Source organism: Festucalex cinctus, chromosome 16 (genome assembly GCF_051991245.1).
Source record: "Festucalex cinctus isolate MCC-2025b chromosome 16, RoL_Fcin_1.0, whole genome shotgun sequence".
Taxonomy (NCBI): Eukaryota; Metazoa; Chordata; class Actinopteri; order Syngnathiformes; family Syngnathidae; genus Festucalex; species Festucalex cinctus.
This window is the reverse complement of record NC_135426.1, coordinates 17,978,844-17,997,940: the sequence shown is the minus strand read 5'-3', so window position 1 is coordinate 17,997,940 and position 19,097 is coordinate 17,978,844. Positions and strand designations below refer to the sequence as shown.

Genomic DNA, 19,097 nt, shown 5'->3' with positions numbered 1-19,097 from the left:
AAGATGACAAGGGCGTCAGCCAATAGGGAGTTCGGATCCGCCCCTTCGTTTGGACGCAGATTCATCAGACTGGCTTGCGGTAATGAAAGAAGTCACTGTTCCAAGCATTTTATTTTTTTTCCTCGTTATTCCGGAATCATAATTGTTACTTTTTTTTTTTTTTTTAAACATATAGCCATGTTTTAAAATACACGTTTTTATTGAAAATATAGTTTCTAGACACACACACTGAGGACATAATATAGAGTTTCATCCTTCAAGTTACGAAGGAATTAAGAACAATAAAAGGTCATTTGAAGATTTACTTCCAGGCTTTTAAATGTAAAACGTAAGAGTGACGCAACAAGTGACAGTTTGCCATAAATGGCATGGGGAAAGTCTTTGTATTTGGCCAATTGCATTCCTTTTTAATGAAAAAGCCATGATGCATGGTCGAGGGGAAGTGGGTGTGACCTGTTGACACTTTATTCTGGGTGTGGTGCTGAGCACAGAAGGCTTTTTTAAAATAAGTCTAACGTCAACATCGCCCACTGAGCTGTGACGTGGCTGCTATTTTTAGTTTTTTAGCCAATAAACTCTTGCTGCCTCGGGGCTGACTTCAATTTGTTATTGCAGGTGCCCCAAACATTATCTGCATCACTCTTCTCCTTTTCTAGCATATAAAATCTAAAATTAAGAACTCTACATCCAAAAAATATCACTTACTATTTTTCCCTGAGAGGAAAGCATTGGTTGTGCGCACACTACCAATAATATTCTCCCTTTGTTTGTATGTTAAAAACTACAAGGACACTTTTGCATAAACACAATTGTTTATTCAAGCTTTATTGAGCCCTCCGGTCGTAAATATTTACAAAATTAATTTACAATACATACGAAAATAAACTGCAGCCAGACAATACTTTTTTTGCCCCCTCAAGTAAACGTTTGAATTTGTCTACCAGTGTGAAATGATCAAATATGGCTTTTTCCACCCGACAGACAGGTCCAGCATGGGTTTTGAGGCTCACAGCTGAGTAGTATAAATAATAAGGTCAGTAATCTGTGAAACGGGACCATTTGGAGCAGGTCAGGATTCGGCAGGCAAAGTCTGGCTGGGCGCACCGTTGCGGGTGCGTAGCTGAGACTGGGCAATGTCCGCAAGGGCGCTCTGGATCTTCTCCAGCAGCATGTCGCCTCGGGTGACCACCTCTTTCAGACGGGCCGCGGCCTCGTGGTTCTCCTCCTCCAGTTGCCGCAGACTGGCCACCTGATGAGGAGTAGCACGATTGTGTCACAATTTTTCAGTTCAGACTGTTTGTCTGCCAATAGGTTTGTGTTTGGGCAGGAAAAAAATGGACAAACTCGAGATGAGGAAATAAATGATATCACGTCCAAAAGTCTAAAGTAAAACATGAGCTCATGCATGAAAATTTCAGGAAGTAAAAAGAGGAAATACTCCAGTGGTTAAGCATTCGGCAATTAGATATAAAAACAACTAATCTGTCATTTTAACAGCTAAGAGAAAAACAAAAAAAAATGTTGACTATAACCAGATCAAGGAACTTGCATCATTTTAAAAGTTACTGTTGATATTTTTGGAGTATTGTGTTGAATTTAATTCAACATTGATGGTTTTGAATGTTCAAATAAAATAAAATCTTCAAAAAAGTTCTACTTACAATAGAAAAAAATTGTTTGTTAAATCACACTTTTCAATTGTATTACTGTAAAATAATGTATACAGCCCATCATGAAATTTTACCAGTCAATATACAAACCAAATTTTAAAAAAGGGAACGAGTACAAATTAAGAGGAACAGAAATTTTTTCCAAGCCTAAATATTGAACAAAACAAAAAGAGCGATGTATTTCAACTCAAGGTGTCAGTTTGTGGAACAGTTTGGATTGTAAAACAAAATCTTCTCGGTCTATCTGTATTTTTAAAACATGTATAAAAGCACAATTACTGTAAAAATATATATTGCACAAGGACATGCAGTTGATTTTTTTAAAATTATTTTGTAATTATTGTTACATTGAAAGCGCGTTGACCACTCACTGTCATTCATTCATCAGAAATGTTCCACACATTTTCAACTATGCCCATTTCATCTTGTCATTTGAGAAATAACAGTCCTCCTAAATATATATATATATTTTTTAAATCATGATTTTAAGAAAAATGATGACATAACTTCTTAATAGAGGAAATGAAGTAGTGTGTGTATAGTTCCCTCTGCTGACTTCAGGCTACGAATTTTCCATCTCAGATAGTTACGAAAATTTTGAAAATTTCTGTGTCCGGTTTCCATGTTTATCCTGTACAAGTGCGGCTTCCTTTCACGTTCTAAAAATCTGCTTTTCATTTAAGACTAAATTGCCCATACATGTGCGGAACATGCCTCTCCTTATTGTCTGTGTGCTCATTTGACCTTTTTATGATGTTTTTGTCTGTGTGCTCATTTGACCTTTTTATGATGTTTTTGTCATAAGCAAAATTAAACGGATAACAATGTTATTGGGTTAAACCACTGACCTGCAAAGCTGCTGTGGACTCCTCACTTGGCAAAGAATCAATTAGTACGTCCACATCTTTGGCTGTTCTGGCAATCAGGGCTGCAAACAGCTGGGCGTATTCTAAATGTGGAATATTTTTTATTGATCAAAAAACTGCAGTAAAACAACAGGTGTTTCCTTACGGTTAACATGATGCAGTACACATAGCACTGAACATTACTAAGCTTTTGTTGTTGTTCTTAAATTATTCTATGTTATCATATTGCATATAAATGTAGAGCTTAGTAAAGGCAACGGAGAACTTTTGGAAACCGTAAATTGAGCACCTTCAGTTTGGTTTGCAGGCTGATCATTGTTTATCGACGTCTGAATGTTGCTGAAAGAGGCAGGCGGAGCACATTGTTGCAGGACACCGATAGCGTTACAAAACTGATCTGCAAGCTACAAACAGAAACACACGGGTTATTAAAACATGTATTTAAATCACGTGTCCATCGAAAACGTGCGTAAATACTCAGCAATAACATACCGAATTGACAGCATCTTGTAACTGCGTTAGCCTATCCGCCATGTTTACTGTCTTCTTCGTGGATCGATTCGACACAACGATGCCACACTGTGGTTGACACATGGTTTAAAAAAAAAAAAAAAGAAGTATATATTTTTAAAAATATATTTTATTATATTAAATTACGTCTTTAATACAATAAGAAAATACAAAACAGTGTTTCATTATTACTTTCCATAAGTTGACATTTTGTCATCAAATTATTCTGTGATTCGTATTCGAAATCACGCGAGATTCCACGAGATGTGTATGCTGCCATTAAAATCGGAAGATTCGACGTTGGTATGAAAGAAAATTGTTGTTTACAGTCGCTGTTAATCATTTAACGGCTCGGTTTTACAATAACGAACAGTCTTTAAACCGTGCCACGCGACGCGACTTTGTTTTGAACGTGACCACTTGTAATAAAACGAGGAGCCACCTTTTGTGACCAATTTATGTGGACGAGTTTGTGTCTAGCTAATGCTAGATACCAAACGTCAACAGGAAGTAGCGGACGAGCCAAAAGCTAATGTCTTGCACTTTGAGCTCTCCAGGTAATGTCCATCTTATTCATTCCATCTAGCTAAGCCCTTTAACTATATATAGAATAGATAATCTCTTTTATATTTCGGACTTCTTAAATTTTCGTGACGGTGTACAGCTTTCTTTAGCTTAGTATTTAATAACTGTCAAAACAGCAGGGTACGAAACGTCTGTTTTGCTTCATAATAGCTGAACAAACATGATCTTTATTTTTTTAAACACATTGCGTTAACATGTAACCTAGGCTACGACGTATCTGTTTTGACAGAAGGTAGTGACATATATTGTTGTATGATCTAAGAATTAAAGTGGTAAAGACTGCCCTGGATTTATCAACGCCTGTCATCCGAAATTCAATTTTAGAATTATGAAAATATATGATTCACAAAATATTGTTTGAAAACAAATGTAGTTAATATTTTTAAACATACACATTTAGTGCAGAAATTAAGGCACAAACATTACACTATATAATGTCATTTTGCAAATAATTCAGACCAGTGATGCATCTTAAATACAGTACTTCATTGTGCAGTCATTGTACAGCCAAAGTTGTACAAAAGTCAGAGCATACTAACTAACAAGAAATAAGACAAGACACAAGACAAAGCAAGAAAGAAATTAGAGAAGATTTGAAATCTAGTGAAAGCTCATAGTTCCTAATGATGTGTTGTATCTCCTCAGACATGAATTGTACTTTGGAAAAAGTCCTGGCTGACGCCAAATCATTGGTGGAACGGCTTCGTAACCACGACAACGCCGCAGAGATTTTAATTGAGCAGACGACATTCCTCAATAAGCGGGTGGATGCCATGAAGCAGGTAGGGCGTTTTGGTGAGGACCTAATGACTGGATGAAGAAGTCTATCATCCCTGTTAAGTGCCAATTTTTTATTTTTTTTTGTTATTGTTGTTTATATTTGCCAGTACCAAGTGGAGATTGACACACTAAACCAGGTTGCACGTCACCGTCCTCGATCCAGTCTGATATTGGGCATCCAACAGGAAAATCGCCAAATCAGAGCTCTCCAGTTGGAAAACAAAGGTTTACATGGGGGTTAAAAATAATAAGCCATTTTATGATTATTATTTGGACTAATCCTGCTCTCACTGTTTGTGCAGAGCTGCGGACGTCAGTGGAGGAACACCAGTCCGCATTGGGGCTCATCATGAACAAATACAAGGAACAGAAGTTGAGGATGCTCATGGCCAAGAAGAGGGACGACCCCACCATTGTGACACAACTGAAGGAGCAGCACACAACGGTCAGTCAAGATGAACTTAGACCTGCCTGCCACAGAATTCTCATATTTTAGTTTGACTTCACAGGAACTCCAAGCACACGCCGACAAGATCAACGAGATGGCCTCGGTGATGAGGAAAGCCATAGAGGTGGATGAGGGGCAGCTATGTCAAGATGAAGAGAGGATTCAACGGCTTGAGGTAAAAGCGAATGAGCATTTCTCTCTGAAACCAAAATAATAGCATAGTCATGTTTCTGTCCTGTAGCTGGAGAACAAAGGACTGAGAGAGCTACTCGGAATCAGTCGCGAAGCATTCCTTATCCTGAAGAGAGAAGACGCATCAGAGAGCACGTCGCTCTTACTGCCACTGACCAACACTGACGTCAACTTACAAAATAGTTAAGAGTGAAGACTCGACTGACCATCCGCACTTCCACAACAATGTGTTTGGGATGCACCAGTTTTCCTCCATGCATCCACCTCACCTTAAATGCCAGTGCATCTACTGTATCACCCTCCTCCAGAGCTGCATTTGAACAATCACTTTGTCTTTGTTTTGGTACTCCTTTTAGGTTTGCCAGTATGGCGAGAAAGGCCTCTGGCACTTGCAATAACTTGAAAGTGTGAGTGAGATAAAAAAAAAAAAAGAATGTGAGCTAGAATAAATATATGACTGTCAAATACAGTGTTTTCTCTTGGTTTTTGTGGATTCTACATTTTTTCACAGCTTTTCTTATCAGACACTTTTATAACAAACATTTAAGAGATAAAACAACAGGACTGAATACAAGATATAAAACGAGTTGTGTCTCCATGAATGAAAAATAATAGGAATATTTGTAAACTTTACAATATTAAATTAACCTACGTAAGCTATTTCTACAGCACTTTTCACTAATAAGATTTGTGCTGTGCTTTATAGTGTAGTGCAAAACGGTATTTTAAATACAGGATATAAAGATGAAATTATAAATACTCGAAAAATAGTATACTAAAACTGGCACTTTTCACAGTTTTGACAAATACTGTCCTGCTGATAAGTTGTTAAACGTTACCAAAAGGTGAACAAAAGTAACCACGGCACACACAGGAACAATTATAGTAACTATTACAAGCTACAATCAAAACAAAATAAGTAAATGCTGATTTTTTATTTTTTTTTATGCAGATGTATGTGACATCACCTTGAAAATATGTCATGAAAGGCTGTGACTTGGAATTGAAAAATAATTTAATTTTACGTATACTGTAGTCTGTACAGCACATTTTATTGTATTTAATAGCATGTCAATTTATTACAAGTAAATTAACTATAAATACCGGACGAAATTATATTAATGGCTTCATTATTGAAAGAAAGAAAGAAAGAAAGAAAGAAAGAAAGAAAGAAAGAAAGAAAGAAAAAGAAAAGTTCATTTTGCGCAGCCGCCTGATAATCAGTGGGCGATTCGGACCAAAGTATCGCGCGACGTCGGAAATCTCGTCGAGGGCGCGTTCACAGACCTCCGCGAGGGTCGAAAAGGGGCAGAGCGAGCACACACGGTTGAAGTTGTCAGTCAGAAAAGCGTGTCGCTTCTTCGCCCGCGGGTACTTTCACGTAGTAAAACATAGGCGAGTTCGACGTTACAAATGACTGACGGCAGCTTTCGTGATCACGGTTTGCTCTTTACAAAAATTAAAGGAGATCAACAATGTTTTGGTGGATCTGCTGGCTGTTGATTTTGCGTTCAGGATATGAAGTTCAAGCTCAGGAAGAAAGTGAGTACAATACAGTAACTCGTCTGCTTATAGTATGTTATTTTGCATTATGGTCTGAATAAATTAATAATGTAATCTATTGTTGTAATCTGTGCTTGTGTTATTGGTTTTGGTTGTAAACTACGTAAAAAAAAGAATGTGAAAATATATAAACTGTATGAGCCTACTGGATTTAATTATATATGTATGCTTGTTTTTTTTTAAATTATTATTATTTACAGTATACAGTGTATACATACAGACAATTGTTTGTAAGTTTGGGGTTAACCAGACAATATTATGTTTTCCATGAAAACACATACATAACATACACAACATATACAATACCAATAGATAGTAGTTAGATATGACAATTTTTCTGAAAAACAACAAAAACACACAGAAAAGTGCTGCTTTTAACAACATGTAGACGATTTATGATTAATGTTTACGTGACCCCATACTTTGGAACGATAGTGTATAAAAATATTTTTATAGTGATATAAACAGGTGTTTATGTAGGTTAATGCCCCCCCCCCCCCCCCCCCCATCCACACACACACACACACACAAACAAGCCCTCATGACTCACGTGCTTCCACTTAAATCAGAAAGGGAAAAAAAAATTAGTAGAGCTGAAGTCTGACCTGCAAAATGTCAGCCGGGATAAGGCAGTTTGTGCAGAGTATTATCTTCAATGCTCCATGTTCTTCATTCTTTTTAAATGAAGCCCAAAGATATAACTGGAAAATCAACGAGCTAAGATTACAGGGAAATAGCAGTATCATTTACTGTGTCTCATTTATCCCTAAAAGAATTTGATTTCTTTAATATACAGTAATTGTCAGATATGTACTCAATCCAATGACAAACTAGCTTCTTTGGGTTGTCTGCCCTGAAGTGACACATGATGTTTTCCGCCTTCCTCCCCTATCGGCATCCTGTATTAGCAGAAACCTTGCAGTCTAATTTTTCACAGCTTTCATGTTGGTTAATAAGGTTTGAGTTGGCCACGCGCACAATGTGATACTTGTGCCGATCACTCGGATCGCTCTCTTGTGACAGACCGAGTGGTTTTCCTGCCGGGAGCCTTCCAGAACGTCAACGTGTCGGAGAACGAGACGGTGCAGGCCGTGGCCACCCGCATCCCCGCCGTGGTCGCTTTCGCCACCGTGCAATTCCACACGCAGCGTCGCAACGTCACGCTCTCCTACAGCACCGTAAGGCCGTGACTGAAACTCAGTTCAGTTTCTATGAAGCAGTAAAGTTTGGTTCAATGCATTTACTGGGCTTAATTCACCTCTTAATTTAATCCAAACTAGAGATGACCGATAAGTTTTTTTTCAGGGTCGATACTGATACAGATTAGTTGTAGTCAAGGACGCCGATAACCGATATTTGGAGCAGATATTCATTTTCACTAAAAGTGAAAATGTTGACATGAAAACTTGAAAAAATACAAACTCCAGCTCTTAATTTGAAAAAAAAAACTTTAACCATTTGTAGGGGGGTTTTAACATATTGGAGTTTAAAAAAAAATCTTAGTCAATTGACATCTTTGTTTTAAAAATTTAATAAAAAAGTTCAGGGATCTCACAGGGGCAGTAGCATGTCTTCAAAAGGAAAATAAAAAATGTAAGTAAATAGATCCCTATTGTTTTGTTTTGTTTTTTTACAGTAAATACAATTTTCCCAAATTTCAAAATAATTTAAGTATTAAAATAAAACAATATAATTAGAAGAGATGGTGATTATTCATTAATTAATTAGGGCCTGACCAATTAATCAGCTTTAATCACATAATATTAGCTCTATTAGAAAGTTTTTTTGTTTGTTTGTTTTTTTTGCTGTTTTTTCCCCCCTGATTTTCTTTGCACATATTACACATTACAAGCCTAAAAGAAAAAATGCATGCTGGTCTGGACCTTTTCATAACGTGTGTACATTGATGACAGAAAAATGTGAGGTGAATATGAAATGGGAAATCTGATTAGACCAAAAAAAAAGAAAAAAAAGAAAGAAAAATCGAACATCCACATACTGGAATCAGTGCAGCAAAGGGAAATTTAAAGTGAAGTGAATACACTGGAATACATGTATACAATTTTATGGAACAAATCTTAATAATTTCCTTATAATCAACTGTAAAGGCTGGAGTAAGGCCCACTGGCTAGCATACAGAGAATCCAAAAGTGTATGCAACAGTATGGAAGCCAGCACAAAGCATGCTTTTACTCAAACAAAGCGCATCTTCTTCTTGTAACAAATGGTCACATGCCGAGAAGGAAGAAAGAACAGCGCTGCACGTCTCTCACTGTCGTCCTTTCTACATTTTTCGATTTCAGCACTGGCGGGTTATGTATGATGTTAACACAGAACAACCCATCTGCATAAACAATTTCAGATACGATCACGCCATGTTAAAAAGCAGTGTCGAAAATGAATGAGCATGACTCGTACATCAGCAACCAGATGATGAAGAGCGCAGCGGTCATGAGGAGGGTCCGAGGGGGCGAGAACCCGCCCTGGCGGGTTCCAGATGGTTTATTTTTAAGGCGAAAGGAAAACAAACCAATGGGAATTTGACAGGGGTTGAAAATGAAGGTCAGGGTTTTACAAGGGGGGGACAGACCCTAAAAAAGGAATTTCACAAGATTTTCTTAATTAGATCTGGATGAACACATTCTCCACAGCTCTATTTCAATTATTATGAAATAAACTATGACTTACTCAAATAAGATTAACTGCTACATTAAAATGCTAATTTATGTTCTGATTCAATTAAAAAAAAACAACAACAACAACAACACAGGATGCTATTTTATTCATCCAAAGCGAATGAGAAAATTATTTCTTGTGACTTTAAACCACTCAGCACGTCTGTGGCGTATTGGATAAATTGAGTGTAAACCAGATCGAATGGGTATTTTCTAGTCATTGCGGTGCTGCCAAAACAAGGCGGGCTCTGCACAAAGACGGGATTGTCCCCCATAGTGAGAATCATCCTCTGTGGGCAAGCCGAGCGCTGCCAGGCTGGTCACACAGTACTTGCTGGCTGCACTTCAGCTCAGAAATTATGCAAACTGGCCCAAAACCGGATCACTTAGGACTCCAAAGGGTTTTAGTGCAAATAGTGAAAAATAAGGCCCTGATCAATATGGATTTTTTTTTCAGCTGAATATCTTGCTCACTGATTAATTAAAAACATATACTAGTACATATACATTGAATAAATTGATTTATTTTGGTTAGGGTTAGACCAATTATCGGCGCCGATATTTAGCATTTTGACGAATATCGGCACCAGCCATTTTGAAGAATAATACGGCCGATAATGGAACCATTTTTAAAAAAAATGTTCTTTGAATCAGGGAACTATTTAAATATTCATAGATGCTTCTGACCCTGGGAACTAATGGTGTAAATTGACTAGTACCTGGCGATTAGATTTGTATCACGGGTCATAGGTCATGATTCAACAAAAGATGTGAATTACAGCTCGATGCCCTTTTGGCTGGCTAAAGCTAGCTTTTTTTTTTTTCTCCATCAAATTACTGCTACATTATGGCTAAAGCTAACATTTTGAAGCATTATTTTAGGACAAAATATTTCCTCTAGCTATTTTTCTTTTGTTTCCCATTAAATTACTGCTACATTATGGCTAAAGCTAGCATTTTGGCTACATTGTTTTAGGACAAAATATTTCCTCCAGCTATTTTTTTTTTTTGTTTCCCATCAAATTACTGCTTCATTCCAGTAAAGTTCTACAACAGGCCTGATTAATTTCTAGTGTTATTTGTGTTTAGACTCCAGTGTTTGGTCTCTCTTCAACGGCAGTGGACACGGGCATCCTGTTTCCTCTCCTGCCGGGACAAACATCCTTCACGTTGTTTCTGTTCTCAGCCGATGGAAGCCCAGTCACGGGCACGGGCGTTATTCTCCCTTTCTCCAGCACAGGTACGCCATCCACAGAGATGGGAAATCCAGGTCCAGAAAGTAAAAACTTTGCCAGAGTTTGGATTTAGCTACAGGTTTTTGTAATCGACCAGTAGGTAAACGAAATCATTACGAGAAGCACCCGTGGCTAAAGCCAAACTCTGGCAGGGTTTTTACTTTCTTGACCTGGTTGACGTCCTTTTTCACATTCAAATCAGAAAGGGAGGGGAAGTCAGATTTTCGTTCCGTGTTGCATAATATGTGAGGAAATTGCGTGTTGTTGTTTGTGCTTCTGCAAAATCAAGGCTGAAACACTTTCACCATAAGCTGAAGTGAGTCTTGATTTTTGTTGCGTGTGTTTTTGAGAGGAACAAGCGCCGAACGTTGGTGATCATGTGCCTGCCTTCCCACATGCAGCAAGTCATCCTGACACGGCGCAACTAATCCCTCTTCCCCGCCTTAGACCCAGTACCCGGCGGGTGTAACATGGAGTTTAACCTGAACGTGGACCCCAACATCTACCTGCGCTACAACCTCTTTGAGACCACCATCCAATTCGCGCCAGCCAACCTGGGATACGAGAGGTAAACTTACAACTTCCTGTGTGGCAGCTGATAGCTCACATGTGCGTCATCTTAAGTTTTTTTTTTTTTTTTTTTCTGTAATGGTCTCGTGTTCAGTCCCTTTCCGCCTCCGCCTCCTCCTCCTACTCTAACTGATTTAGTCATTAGTATTCGTTCAGGAATGTCAACTGTCACAAAGCAGTTTAGTTGGCTGCTGCGCCGCTTTTTGAGGGAAGGCGGACTTTGCTTGTGTGGTCTCAACGACGCACAATGTCAGATTATTTTGTCACTCTGTGACTACTACCTATTCTTCTCACTAAAGTACACACTGATGCCATTTTAATGGCAGAGAACATGCGTGACAGATGCTGTTTTCAGCTCATTTACAACCAATAATGTGACATGAAGTGTGGCAATAATCAGGGAAGCAGAACACTGTAAACATGATATGCATTTTAAACGCTCGTTTTTCAGCTGTGATGATCACATGTTGTTGACATATGCTCGTCAGTTTTATAATTCAGACAAGGCAAGGCAGCTTTCAATCAATCAAACTTTATTTATATCGCATCATTCATACATTAAAATGCAACTCAAGGTGCTAAACAATTAAAACATCCATAATACAATACAAAACAAAACAAAAACAAAAACACCCACGAAGAAGAAAAAGAAAAAAAAAAACATGGCGGGCACAGAGTAACCATGTGAGGAAATACTAATTTTTGAGTTGTTAAAATTTATACATTTGTACTTTTTTTTTTTTTTTTTTTTAATTTTACACGTAATTTAATACATTCCGTTTCATCCAAAGGGAACTTGCATAAATGTAGTTTTTCAAATAATTGTATTTGTCTCAATAATTTTTATTTTTATTTTTTCTCGTTTAAAAATTTCTTGTTTTGTACCAAAAAAATAATGATCATCCTACTTCACAGTGCAAAAGCTGCACTCTGACTTCGTTTTTGCCAACATAAATAAATAAATAAATATATATATATATTATTATAAATATATATTATTATTATTATTATTAATAATTCTGTTTGATCGAAAATAAACTTACATAATTATAGTGTTTCTATTTTTTTTTTAAATTGGTCTTAATATTTTTAAACGCTTAAACATTTTCTTGTTTTGTACCAAAAAATAATCGTTTCAATTATTGCCAAATTCGTCGTGAATAATTTTTTCCCATAATCAAGCAACCCTAAGTAGCAGCATTAATTTTTAAATCTATTTTACAGCTGTTCTTTAGCCAATGTCTATTTGTCCAAAGTATTGCAATTTATGAGAATTTACTTTATGGTGCGCTACTCAAACACCTGTTAGAAATTTTGTTGGTTATCTCCTTGCTAGAGAACAGCAATTCGTCTAAAAAGTACCTTGAATAGTCATGGTTATTTATTTATTTTTGCTTATTGCATCACTCATGGCTCTATGATCTTTGGAAAAAAAAAGTTAAGTGCAGATGTTAAATTTTACATGTCCAGGGGCAGCACTCCCCCATCCTGCGACACGTCCACGGGGACAGACACGCGCTGGCGGCTGCAGTACGACGTCTATCAGTACTTCCTGCCCGAGAACGACCTGTCAGAGGTCAGCCTCTTCCGCGGCGTCCAGGCAGTGGCGGACGTGGACGGCATGACGGAGAGCGGAAAACTTGTGCGTGAACCTGATGCGTAAATACTCAAAGTGATTCCGCATCCACGTATCGACGTCTTCTTCCTGTCCTCTTGCAGATTATGACGCTGTCGTCGACAGACATGAGCACGGTGATGTTTAGTTCCATCCCCGGCCAGGGCGTCATTTACTCAGTCATCGTCCGAGACCCCGTCCTCAACACGTCGGCTTCTTACGTGCCGGTCCACACGTACGCCTGCAGCTTTGACTCCAAAATGGACGGTTGTCAAACATTGGGTAAGAGTTGAAATCTTTTCACAACTTGTGTTTTTTTTATGTCTTTAAGATCATTGAAGTATATATTTTTTTTCTTTTCAGGAAAGATAACCACAAAAATTTTCTTTACAATCATCGGCGTAGCGGGACTGTTTGTCTGCTTCTTTGGGCACCGATTCTTCAAATCTGGTGAGTGCTTTAACTTGACTGTAGCTTCATTTTAGAATGCAGTAAACACCCACCCGTGTCTTTTGCCAATCACAAATTCTCATACTGTATTTTGTTTTGTTTTTTGTTTTGTTTTGTTTGTCACAAAAAAGGTCAAAATATTGAGAGAGAGAGAGAGAGAGAGAGAAAGCTTATACTAAAAAAACCAAAACACAATATTGTGCTTTTTTGTACATTTTACAACCACATTACGTTCCCCTTCATCTGACCAATAGCGTGGATTTTAAACATAGAAGGGCCAAAACATGCCTTATGAAAATTAAACTGCACTAAAAACAACTAGGTTTTGAACTTTTCACAAGCTACAAATACTTGAACAACGATCTTGACGTAGGAAATATTGTTGGAACACGCCTAAGTCATATGTTCGTGCTCCAAAATAGCTATTTAGTTTTGTAAACATTAAAAATAAAAATATTTTTTTTTTAAAAAGGACACAAAAAAAAATGCTATAAAAAGCATATAGAATTCTTCTGAATTTTGAAGAAAGCCGGTGTTGCGCATGTCACCATGGTTTGTAACCTCTATAACCACTGTCAGTTGATAAATGACTTCCTCGTGCTAATGAACCAATGTTGACCACATTTGACCCGAAATATTTCCATTCTCTCATGCGACCCCTTTCATGTGATTTAGTAATATATCCAAAATGAACCCATGATTATCCGTCGACTTGTCTCCAATGTGACACTGTTTGTCTGTCCAAGTCTCCTCTGGGTTATTGTGGCTCTCATATCAGCCTTTCTGTTTGTTTCTTCTATCATCCAGAGTTGTTTTGCATGGGCTTCAGCTTTTCCGCCTTCTTCTTCTTTGTGCTCATCACCAGGACCGCAGACCTGGATTTTGACAGTAAGTCGTTCCGTCCGTCTACACCTCAATAACTGTCCTTGGTGCGTTATAGACATTTTGATCAATGCTTCTCGCAGTCCGGCTGGCCCTGTCGGCGGTGATCGGCGTGGTGGGCGGGGTCCTCCTGGTGATGAGCTGGTGGCGCTTCGGCTCGGTCGTGTCGTGCGTGGTGGTGGTTGGCCTGATGCTCGGATTCCTGGTGGCTGCCACTGTCCTCTTCACTCCCCTCGGTAGGAACAAATCCAGATTGTTTTAAAAAAAAAAATTGTTGTAGCGTAAACCTAACCTAGAAGACCAAAACATTGATGTAAAATACCTTAAATTAGCTTAGCATTAACGTAGTATTAGCTTAGCATCAGCATTAGAATTATTTTTGCATTAGCATTAGCTTAGCATGTTAAATTAGCATGCTAAATTAACATTAGCTTAATTAACAATAGCATTAGCTTAACATTAGCTTAGCATTATTTTAGAATTATCTTAGCATTAGCATTAGCATGCTAAATTAACATTAGCTTAGCAATAGCATTAGCTAAGCATTAGCTTAGCATGCTAACTTAACATGCTAACTTAGCATTAGCTTAGCATGCTAACTTAGAATTAGCGTAGCATGCTAACTTAGCATTACTATTACTGGTCTAAATGTATTCTTAATATTGCATTGGTTGAATATGAGTTAAGCATAAAAGTCCAGCCGTTTTTATCCATCTCAGGGGCGGCCAATTTGCCACTTGCTGTCGACTGAAGATGACATCACAGTTGGCAAGGTCTCCGGTAACAACCAATCACAGCTCAGCTTCAGAAAACAGGTGAGCTGTAATTGGTTGTTGCCTGAGCCCTGAGCAACACGAGTCAGGTTTCCATCCACCCATTTTTATTAGAATTTTCAAGAAATGCGAAAATAAAACGGAATGGAAATGCTAGAAATTCGAAAAAGGCCCAAAATTCGCAAAAAAAAACGTTTTTAGGCTTGTAGGTGGTGGATTTTGTAGCATATCGAAAAAACGAAAATGCAAATTTTGGCTATTGAAACAGGTTTTGCGAATAAACACCGACAAAACCGGATACACGTACAGTTGTCATCACAAAGCAATGGCGGACGGTAAATAAGATATGCATGGGGGGGACGATGAAGCAGAAATCATTTTGGAATTAATTAAAGAAGCATTTGTTTGTGCATTTTCAGTAAATTTGCTTAAAATTTTTTGAAACAATTGGATGGAAACCTGACTATTGATGTCATCTTCAGTCGACAGCAAGTGGCAAAATGGCCGCCGCTGAGATACATAAAAACTCATTCCACAAATGTAATATTAATCAGAATGTCATGTTTAGACTAGTCAGGTCACATATAACATATCAAAAAATGTTTAATGTTGACTACCTCTTTAACTTCCTGTATTGTCCAGTGGGACAATATCATCGTTTTCCTTTGAACCAAATATTTGGTCGTCCTCCAGGTGACCTTGATGTATTCAGACGCTCCAATGCCGTTTTCTGGGTGACGTTTTGCAGCATCATGATCATCGTCCCGCTCTTCTTCATGCGCTGGCCCCGAGAGGTAACCCGGCGGCGATGTCGTCGCTTGTGCGATTCGAGCGTTTCGATTGCCATAAGTGGCCGCCTTGTCTCACCAGGGTAACATCACGGCGTGCGGCGTCATCGGCGCGTACGCCGTCATCCTGGCGGTGAACGCCTACATCTACACCAGCCTGTCCTACATCACCCTCAACATCCTCAAGCGCTTCCTCAACAACAACTTCAGCGCCGCCTTCACCGACGTGCCGTTCCAAACCATCGGTGAGCTCATAAATGTCAAACTCAATCTCATAAAAACTAGGGCTAATTTTGAGTTCATTTAAAGTGCCTTTAACACATTTTTTTTATTTTTTTTTTTATTTTTATGTGCGTGGTCAAGTTGTATTTTACAATTTTAAAAATGTACATAATTTCACAAGTTACTTCATGGTAGTTATATTTATGCTTTACATTTATTATAAATGTTTCTAGGCTCTAAAACCCCCCACCACACTTTTCTTATCAAGGCATTTACATTTTCTCACATTTCTCTCTTGTTTAAAAATTCTCAATGTTCAAATCTTCATACATTTTGTAAAATAGGTATATTGCTGTAAAAAAAAAAAAAAAAAAAAAAAATTGAATGCAAAATTGCACTAAAAAAATCCGCGAAAAGTGAACTGCGTTATAGCGAGGGAACACTGTAGAAATTTACGAATTATGAAATGACTGTAAAAATTAATCATGCATTAACACAGATTAATCACACTATTTTTAGATATAGATATATTTTTTATTTATTTTTTATTTTTTTTTATATATTTAACTTTATTTTTATTAAATTTTTTAAGCGCTCACAATAATGAGAAACTACATAAAGCATTTAATAAATATTTGTGCATGACATTCAGAATATTTGTTCATTTTAAACTATAGGGGTCTTTTTTTTTTTATTTTATTTTAAATTATGCAAGTAATTAACTGATTAGAAAAAGACAAGGATGAGCGTGTGCAGTGGATACAAATTTTTGAAGACGTCCTCATCACAATAAATTAACACATAAATGCTATTTAAATTTGGCGGGCAAAGAATATTGATAAAAAAAGCCTTTTTAATTAAGTGATTAATCGTGATTAATCAAAATTCTAAGATGTGATTAATCTGATTAAAAAAATATCGTTTGACAGCTCTAATTTTTCTATGCTAGAGAATGCAGAAGTCTTTGATACAGCTGACAGAGGTCACGTAGAGCAATGGAAGTTATTACAAAAAACAGCCAGCAGGTGGCAGCAGAGTATAAGAGCTCAGCCATGTTGCAACAAACTTTTCCCGCAGTGTTTTCAACAGGTTTGTGAATAATGATGAAAGCTATATTCTAATGCTAATTGAGGCAAAACGGAAACAGATACAAATGTTTGTTTTTTCCTGATGAAAGAAGAGACTAAATCTTTCTTTTGGTAGATTCCATGTTTGTTTTTATAGCAATAGAACACAATATTCTGTGGCTCTTGTAAAATCAGCTGGGAGCGAAGGGGTTGCTTTAGTGAAAATGGCTGGAGTGAATTAGTTAATTAAAAAAAAAAAACCCTGACAAACCCACTCTAAATTAGCTGAATTTTACAAATTCAATCCAAACTAACTAATAAAAACTCCAAACCTATCTTTGCCCAGACTTCATCATGATTACATTATGGGTGGTGCTGGGCGTCGCGGGCATCGTCCTGCAGCTGTACCGGGAGCGCACGCGGCCCTTCTTCCCGCCCAGCCCGTACCTCATGTGGCTGCATGAGCGCGAACGGCGCAAGACCAACGTGCTGGACCCGAGCCACCACTTCCCGCCGCTGCCCAACCGACTCCTGGCCCGAGCGCGGCAGCTCACCAGGCGGATGGAGCCGGCCGGGGAGCACACGCCGCTGCTGCTGTAGGGCCCAGCGGACGGACACGTTCGCCAGACTCATCGCCGGTTGAAGCGGGACTTACCACTGGGTTGCGTTCAAGTGCCACGTCACGAAGCCACGGGTGGGTTGTTCCATGTAAAATCGACCGAGGACAATTTCAAAGTCCAGATGAAGAGTCTTTGAAGCTTGGGAAGTTTGCTGCAAAACAGCAAACTCGTGGCCAGGGCGCAGAAGAACGAACAATCTGGAAATGAATGAGCAATTCGGGGAACCTTAATATTATTGACAATGTAGCTTTTTATGCTTTGGTCACTGCACTTTTCTGTTTGCACTAAAACACAAATTAGCATATTTTCTATCAGTAGTCTTGCATGGTTTTAAATCTGAGTCTTAAATTTTAATTTACACAAATACTTAAAAATGCACCAGACAGCTATTTAAGAAGAAAAAAAAAAAAAAAAGCCTGAGCTCCTGGCTCGTTGAGAAACACTGCCAAAGAGACTGAGTCACACTCCTGGTTTTAACAGTACTGGATTAATATTTCTCTCTTTTGTCATGTTGTAATGGTCCTGATCAAAAACAGAGTACTTATATATTGTTTGTTTATACACTGCTATGCCATCATTTTTCCAAGAGTTTGACTCAGATTTTTGAGGCACTGAAACAACTAATGGACTTGTTCTGTTTATGTTTTATTTAATACATAAGATCAACATCCTGGCCTCACATTGTATAAAAATTAAATAATATAATTTGTAATTTAACATGTTTTGATGTATGTGTTCTTGTTCGGATTACGATTGATTGAAATCAGCCATTCTCGAAGTGGTATTGGTAACGTTCGTGGTACGCGGCCTCCCCCTAGTGGTATTTATCGTACTGTAACTGTGTTACGTTAGCGCCCTGTATTGTCTAATGGCTTAATATGCTTACCTTCGAATCCAAAGTTGCTCAAAGTCCGTTTAAAACCCCCAAGGTTAGTGAGCGATTCCAACATTTTAACAAATACAATATAGTACATTTTAGGACAACTATATTGCTTAATTATATACTTACAGGGAGAGAGAGAGAAGCGCTCTTCTGAGAAATCTCATACTTTCATAGGTTACTGGGAAAAAAACTTAAACTTTTAGTTTATTTAATAAATATAATAGTTAGTGTGAGTGCACGGCACATTGGCTCACACCTGTGTTCATTTACATTCGTTCGCTTTTCAACTTCCGGGACCTGCGCTCTCCTGATTGGTCGTGCTCTAAATTTAACAACGCCTGTTAGAACTATCATGCAATCCTCTGCAGTGTTCCATTATTTCCACAAGATGGCAGAGTAGTACATTAAAACCAATTGAAAGGCCGTAAAACGGTGGCTGAATTTTCATTTAAAAATTTGCATAGAGACGCCCAAATAACAGGCGCACTCCAGTTTGGAAATATAATTATGCCATTTGGCATAATCAACAATGTGAATGTTCCTTTGAATCTCATCAAAACTATGAATTATAATTGAAGAGAGAAATATGATTTGTTGATATAGGGAGTTTAAAGAAACTGAACGTGATGGAAACACGTTAAAATGGATACAATTGTATTCCCCTTTTGATGTAAAGCCCTAAATCAACCACAATGATTTGAAA

At 37.9% G+C, this 19,097-nt stretch overlaps 3 protein-coding genes across 3 annotated transcripts; 2 read left to right on the top strand and 1 right to left on the bottom strand.

Moving 5' to 3' along the window:
* Positions 1–800: 800 nt before the first annotated feature.
* Positions 801–18,675, bottom strand: med21 (mediator complex subunit 21). Its single transcript, XM_077499743.1, has 6 exons — positions 18,521–18,675; positions 17,547–17,708; positions 3,029–3,115; positions 2,826–2,940; positions 2,519–2,619; positions 801–1,249 (listed from the first exon to the last, which is right to left on the bottom strand). Exons 3-6 carry the CDS (start codon positions 3,068–3,070, stop codon positions 1,070–1,072), a joined length of 438 nt encoding a protein of 145 aa, XP_077355869.1. The 5' UTR covers positions 3,071–3,115; positions 17,547–17,708; positions 18,521–18,675; the 3' UTR covers positions 801–1,069.
* On the top strand, positions 3,293–5,516 carry fgfr1op2 (FGFR1 oncogene partner 2). The gene is made up of 6 exons (XM_077499742.1): positions 3,293–3,603; positions 4,277–4,413; positions 4,519–4,636; positions 4,714–4,856; positions 4,921–5,034; positions 5,101–5,516. Exons 1-6 carry the CDS (start codon positions 3,579–3,581, stop codon positions 5,236–5,238), a joined length of 675 nt encoding a protein of 224 aa, XP_077355868.1. The 5' UTR covers positions 3,293–3,578; the 3' UTR covers positions 5,239–5,516.
* On the top strand, positions 6,334–18,228 carry tm7sf3 (transmembrane 7 superfamily member 3). Its single transcript, XM_077499741.1, has 12 exons — positions 6,334–6,593; positions 7,638–7,792; positions 10,379–10,529; positions 10,972–11,092; positions 12,565–12,736; positions 12,814–12,991; positions 13,073–13,159; positions 13,967–14,047; positions 14,125–14,277; positions 15,508–15,608; positions 15,685–15,847; positions 17,238–18,228. The coding sequence occupies exons 1-12, from the start codon at positions 6,527–6,529 to the stop codon at positions 17,489–17,491; spliced, it is 1,683 nt and encodes a 560-aa protein (XP_077355867.1). The 5' UTR covers positions 6,334–6,526; the 3' UTR covers positions 17,492–18,228.
* Positions 18,676–19,097: the final 422 nt, after the last annotated feature.